Genomic DNA, 6776 nt, shown 5'->3' on the forward strand with positions numbered 1-6776 from the left:
AGGCAGGGGCGAGCAGCAGGCTGCCCACCAACCTGCTCCGCAGCTGGGGACTCTGTTCCCCCGACTTCTTGGCCTCCTCACTGAAGGCCTCCCCTCCTCGTCCATCCCCGACCCATTCCCTCCCACCAAGTCCACACAGCCTGGAGCAGGGCGTCAGCTTCACAGATAGGAGCAATCCTCTAGGCATCTGCTCTTCCCTGGGACTCCTCAGACTTCCTCTCCAGGCCCCTTCCCACTGCCATTTCCCCTGCCCAGCACACCTGAGGAAAGCTTAGCTGGAGTCCCAGTCTCAGATGCACCTGCTCCATGAGCCCTCTGTCCAAGTACTGCCACTGCTGTCTGAGGTTCCCGTCCCCGACCCACCCCAACCCCCACCAGGCGCTCCCTGAGGGAGGACTGTTGCTCACTCATCTCCCCGCCCCTACACGGGCCTTGAATCACACCTCGTCCGTGAGGGCAAGAGACAGCGGCAAAATAAATACGGTCCTCAGGGTCCCTGGCAATGTGAGTGCTCAAACAGGGCAGCAGATGACAAACAGCCCTGAGCATTGACGGAACTGCGGACGGAGGATGCGCTGCTGGGCCCCCAGCACAGAGCACGCCTGAAGGAGGCACCTCTCTCCTGTCAGGTGAGGGTGCTGAACAGTTCCAGGGGCTTTGGCCCTGAACACAGGCCAGCCCGGACTGGGGCTCCTACACCAGGAAGTGGGGGCTCATAGCCAGATGCAAGCAGGTCTTGGGGAAGGGAGGGGTGTCAGAGGGAGCCTCCTCTTCGCCACGCCCCCGCACCCCGGTCCTCACCTGGCTGTGCTCCAGGAAGGCGAAGAGCCACTGCAGCTTGGTCATCAAGGGCTGTGAGTTGTTCTCAGTCAAACGGAGCACACAGTGTCTGAAGCTTCCAAACAAAGCAGGAGCACCGGGTAAGCCAAGGGCACCCGAGGGGCCTGTCCTCGCCCATCCCGCAGGCGGCCCAGAGCCCCCCACCCCAGGCTTACAGGCAGAAGAGACACTTGCAGCCCAAGTCTGGGCCAGGGGCAGGGGAGAAGGAGCAGGTGAACAACTCGGGTTGGACAATGAGGTGACCCCTGATGCCCCTTCCACTTCCGAAAGCCCATGACGCCAAGATTCAGAGATTCGAATGCCCTCCATCCTGTAGTCCCAGGCTCTGCGGCTTGCTCAGGGACCATGCCAGTATCCTCACCACCACTCACACCCTTGTCCTGCCTGCCTGGGAAATGGTGTTCACATCCACTGAGAGCAGCAGCCCTTGCTCCATTGTTCTCAGTCAAACGGAGCACACAGTGTCTGAAGCTTCCAAACAAAGCAGGAGCACCGGGTAAGCCAAGGGCACCCGAGGGGCCTGTCCTCGCCCATCCCGCAGGCGGCCCAGAGCCCCCCATCCCAGGCTTACAGGCAGAAGAGACACTTGCAGCCCAAGTCTGGGCCAGGGGCAGGGGAGAAGGAGCAGGTGAACAACTCGGGTTGGACAATGAGGTGACCCCTGATGCCCCTTCCACTTCCGAAAGCCCATGACGCCAAGATTCAGAGATTCGAATGCCCTCCATCCTGTAGTCCCAGGCTCTGCGGCTTGCTCAGGGACCATGCCAGTATCCTCACCACCACTCACACCCTTGTCCTGCCTGCCTGGGAAATGGTGTTCACATCCACTGAGAGCAGCAGACCTTGCTCCAGCCTCAACCCTCCAAGTCCGCTCTTAAAGCCCCTTCCCAGGGCCCCTGCCTCTGCTCCTCAGCCCACTCCTGCCGTTAAGTGAGGGAGGCGGGGTCAGCATGAGGGGCGTGCTGAGAGAAGAGGCCTCAGCAAGGGCACACTGGCTCCAGGTGACAGGGGTCTGATCCTATGGGGACGGGAAGGAGCCCCTCCTGACAACCCTACTCCCTGGACCAGCGGGAGGCCTGGCCCAGCCTCACTCCTGTTCTCACAAGCAGCTCTGGGCAGACAGACCAGGCATCTCTCCCATCTGAGCCCACTGTGCAGAGCAGAGCAACCGAAGTGGGCTCCACTTAGCACCTGCCACAAGGTCAGTTCGGAAGCTGAGCACTCAAACATGTGGTTTACTTTGCTGTGACCATAAGGACCATTTTTCTGATAAGTCATTTTATTATATTTTTGCAAAAGTAATGGTCTGCAGAGGCTGGGAATTTAAAAAATAATACTAAAACCAGTCCAGCAGGCAGTTCCGAGAGCACAGCAGCAGCCCGTTCGCAAGTCCTAGAGATCCAACCTCCTCCTACTGGCTGGACCCAACGTTCAGAACAAACCGCAGTGAGGTCATACCGTAGAGCCTGAAGCAAAACTGACTTATGCTGTGAGTTTATTAATGATGTCTAAGTGTGGTGTTGGCAAAAGAATATTTGAATAAATCAATGGAACAGAATGAAGAGCCCAGAAATAGACTCACTGGTCACTGACAAAGGAGCAAAGTCCATCTCGTCAACAAATGGTCCTGGAACAACTGGACATCCACACGCAAAAGAATGAGTCTAGACACAAAAACCTCACACCCATCACAAAAATAAACTCTAAGTGGATCATAGAGCTAAATATAAAACAAAACTACCAAAATCCTAGGTGAAAACCTTGATGACCTTGGGTATGCTTAGCATACAATGACTTTTTAGATACAATAGACATGATACATAACAGAAATAATGGCTAAACTGGATGTCTTTCAAATTAAAAACTTCTGCTCTGTCAAAGGCAGTATCAAGAGAATCAGAAGTCAGGACAGAGACTGGGAGAATACACTTGCAAAAGACACATCTGATAAAGGACTATTATCCAAAATATACAAAGAACTCTTAACACTCAACAGTAAGAAGAAAAAAAAAACTGATTAAAAAAATGGGCTAAACATCTTCACAGACATCTGACCAAAGTAGATATACAGACGGCAAGTAACTACATGTTACTCCATCATATGTCATCAGGGAAATGCAAACGAAAACAACAGGACACACGGATTAGAGCGCCCAAAACCCAGAACACTGACAACAAACGCTGGGAAGGAGGCGGGGCAACAGGAACCCATTTACTGCTCCTGGGGATGCAAGATGGTGCAGCCGCTTTGAAAGTCAGTTCAGCAGTTTCTCAAAAATTAAACATTTTATTGAGGACCGCCCAAAGACTAGCTGAACGGGACCCCTACAACTAAGGACAGAAAGCAGCAGCCACGTCGAGACTGATGGAAGGGGTGGAGATGCAGAACGGGCTGGTCCCACACCCACATGTGGGGGTTAATAGGAGAGATCTCTCAGCTGTGGAGGGCCCCCTGAGGAACAAGGGGTTCTAGAACCACACCAGGATCCCAGCCCTGGTTCCAGTGCCAGGAAGAGAAGTCCCCGTAACTTCTGGCTGTGAAAACCAGCAGGGATAGGGTGGCTGGAGTCCCAGGCAACTTTTTAAAGGGCCTGCTCACAAACTTACTCACAGATTCACTCGCTCTGAGCTCCAGTGCTGGGGCAACAGCTAGAAAAGCACCAGGCACATATGGTAGGAGCTGAACTGACTAGCTTCAGGGCAAGGGCTGGAGGGCCAGGGGCAGGGCAGCTCACTGGCGTCAGAAGTGCCAGCAGAGCCCTGGCTGGTTTGGCTTAGTGAATGGAGTGTCAGCCTGTGGACTGTGGGGTCCGCGGTTCAATTCCGGTCAGGGGCATGTACCTTGGTTGTGGGCACATCCCCGATGGGGGGTGTGCAGGAGGCAGCTGATCAGTGTTTCTCTCTCATCAATGTTTCTAACTCTCTATCCCTCTCCATTCCTCTCTGTAAAAAAAAATCAATAAAATATATTTTTTTAAAAACAGAAACAAAAGACATAGGGTGGCTGAATGGATAAAATACAATATGCTACCTACAAGAGACCCACTTCAGATCAAAAGACACACACTGCCTGAAAGTAAAGAGAGAGAAAAATATTTTATGCAAATGGAAAGGAAAAAAAAATGGGTAGCCATACTAATATGACAAAATAGACTTTAAAATAAAGGCTATAACAAAAAACAGAGAACACTTCAAAATCATAAAGGGATCAATCCAAACAGAGGATATAACCCTTGTAAACATTTATGCACCCAGTGTAGAAGCACCTAAGGATATAAAGCAATACATTAAAAAGATTATACACCATGATCAAGTGGGATTTATTCCTGGAATGAAAGGTTGGTTCAATATCCACAAATCAATTAATGTGATACACCACAAACAAAATGAAGGATAAAAACCATATGATCCTATTAATAGGTACAGAAAAAGCATTTCACAACATCCAGCACCCATTTATGATACAAACTCTCAGCAAAGTGGGACTAGAGGAAGCACACCTCAACTTAATAACAGCCATATACGATAAACCCACAGCTAATACCAACAGGGGAAAAACTCAACAGAGAAAAACTAAGAGCATTTTAAGATCAGGAACAAGAAAAGGATGTCCACTTTCACCACTTTTAAGTCCTTGTCACACCAATCAGACAAGGAAAAGAAATAAACGCATCTAAGTTGGAAAGGAAGAAGTAAAAGTGTCATTATTAGCAAACTAGAGGCCCAGTACACAAAATTCATGCACTCAGGGGGTGGGGGTAGGAGGGTTCCCTCAGCCTGGCCTGCACCGTCTCCCAGTTCAGAACCCCTCAGGGCTTAGGCCTCCTCCCTGGGGCATCTGGCCTAAGCTGGCAGTCAGATATCCTTCCAGCAGCCCAGGAGCCCTCAGGGGATGTCCAACTGACAGCCTAGGGATCGGGCCTAAGCCGGCAGGTAGACATCCCCAAAGGGGTCCCAGACTGCAAAAGGGCACAGGCTGGGCTGAGGGACCCCCCTGCCAGTGCATGAATGTCATGCACCAGGTCTCTAGTATCTCAATAAACAATAATAAATAAAAGCAACTTCTTTATTTTTTTTAATATATTTTTATTGATTTCAGAGAAGAAGGGAGAGGGAAAAAGAGAGAAATAGAAACATCAATGATGAGAGATAATTATTGAAAAGAGAGATAGAAACATCAATGATGAGAGAAATCATTGATGGGCTGCCTCCTGCATGTCCCACACTGGGGATTGAGCCCGCAACCCGGGCACATGCCCTTGGCCGGAATCGAACCGGGGACCCTTCAGTCCAAAGGCCAACACTCTACTCACTGAGCCAAACCAGCTAGGGCGCAACTTCTTTCAATAGCAAAAAGAAAACCACTCTCCACAGAGTAAAAAGGCAACTTTTCAAATCATGTAATTGGTAAGGGATTAATATCCAGAATATACAAGGAACTCCAAAACTCAACAAAAAAACAACCCAACTCAAAAATGGGCAATGGACTTGAATAGACATTTCTCTAAAGAAAATATACAAATGGCCTATAAATAAATGAAAAGATGTTCAACAAAATTACTTAGGGAAATACAAATCAAAACCACGATGATACCACCTCACCATTATGATGGTTATTGTCAAAAATAAACAAACAGCCGAAACCGGTTTGGCTCAGTGGATAGAGCGTCAGCCTGCGGACTGAAAGGTCCCAGGTTCGATTCCGGTCAAGGGCATGTACCTTGGTTGCGGGCACATCCCCAGTGGGGAGTGTGCAAGAGGCAGCTGGTCGATGTTTCTCTCTCATCGATGTTTCTAACTCTCTATCTCTCTCCTTTCCTCTCTGTAAAAACTCAATAAAATATATTTTAAAAAAAATAAACAAACAAACAGAAAGCAAGTGATGACAAGAATGTGGAGAAGCTGGAATCCTGTTCACTGCTAGTGGGAAGGTAAAATGGTGTGGCCACAGTGGAAAACAGTGGTTCCTCAAAAAGTTAAAATAGAGGTTCCTAAAAAAGTTAAAAATATGATTACTTTATGACCCAGCAATTCCACTTCTGGGTATATAATCAAAAGAATCAAAATCAGGGTCTCGAAGAAATATTTGTACACCCAGGTTCATAGCATCATATTCACAACAGCTAAACCATGGAAGCAACTCTCATACGCATTGACCAATGATCAGATGACTGAAATGTGGCTTATACATACAAGATAATATTATTCATCCTTTAAAGGGAAAGAAATTCTGCAATATGCTACAATATGGACGTACCTTGAAGACATCTGCTAAGCGAAATAACCCAATCGCAAAAAGACAAGTGGACTCATCCACTTATATGAGGTACTTAGAATAGAGACAAAATCAGTGACAAAAAATATAATGGTGGGTGGGGGAGGGGAAATGGAAATATGGAAAGTGATAGCTTAATAGGTATGGAGTTTCAGATTTACAAAATGAACAGTTATGGGGATGAATGGTGGTGATGGTTGCACAACAATGTGAATGCCTTTACACCACTGAACTTAAAAAAGTCTATGATGGTCAATTTTATGTTATGTGCATTTCAACACACACAACACAAAAAGGAAATTGGAGGGGGGACAAAGAGATCTACTTCTGTGGCTGAAACTCTGAGTAATTTTAAGTAAGCCATAAGTTAGATAGGTAGCCACTGGTAATAAAGATTTTGTTTGAGTAAAGGGCGGTGGAAAGGGAATCTAATACCAGGGCATCTGCTCTGGAAGACACAATCTACCCATGGAATCTAAGAGAAAAGTCGGTGGTACCCACCAACCCAAAGCAGAACCCCTTCCCACTGCAGCCCCATCCCTGGAGACCCACCTCCAGTTCCCACCCAGTCTGGACCTGAGGCTTTGGCAGTGGCCTGGAGACCTATGGGCCCCTCCATGTATCCACAGTCCTCAACCAATTATGACAAAAATGCAAAACA

The 6776-nt window shown here is 48.3% G+C and overlaps 1 protein-coding gene across 1 annotated transcript in view; it reads right to left on the minus strand.

Moving 5' to 3' along the window:
• Window positions 1-6776, minus strand: part of USP35 (ubiquitin specific peptidase 35) — a gene marked incomplete at its 5' end in the record, with an annotated part of 19649 nt that overhangs the window by 3847 nt on the left and 9026 nt on the right. The window contains one exon of the mRNA XM_006759887.2: window positions 802-895. Coding sequence (XP_006759950.1) covers window positions 802-895 — 94 coding nt within the window. The remainder of the gene's footprint in view (window positions 1-801; window positions 896-6776) is intronic.

Source organism: Myotis davidii, unplaced genomic scaffold, assembly GCF_000327345.1.
Source record: "Myotis davidii unplaced genomic scaffold, ASM32734v1 scaffold916, whole genome shotgun sequence".
Taxonomy (NCBI): Eukaryota; Metazoa; Chordata; class Mammalia; order Chiroptera; family Vespertilionidae; genus Myotis; species Myotis davidii.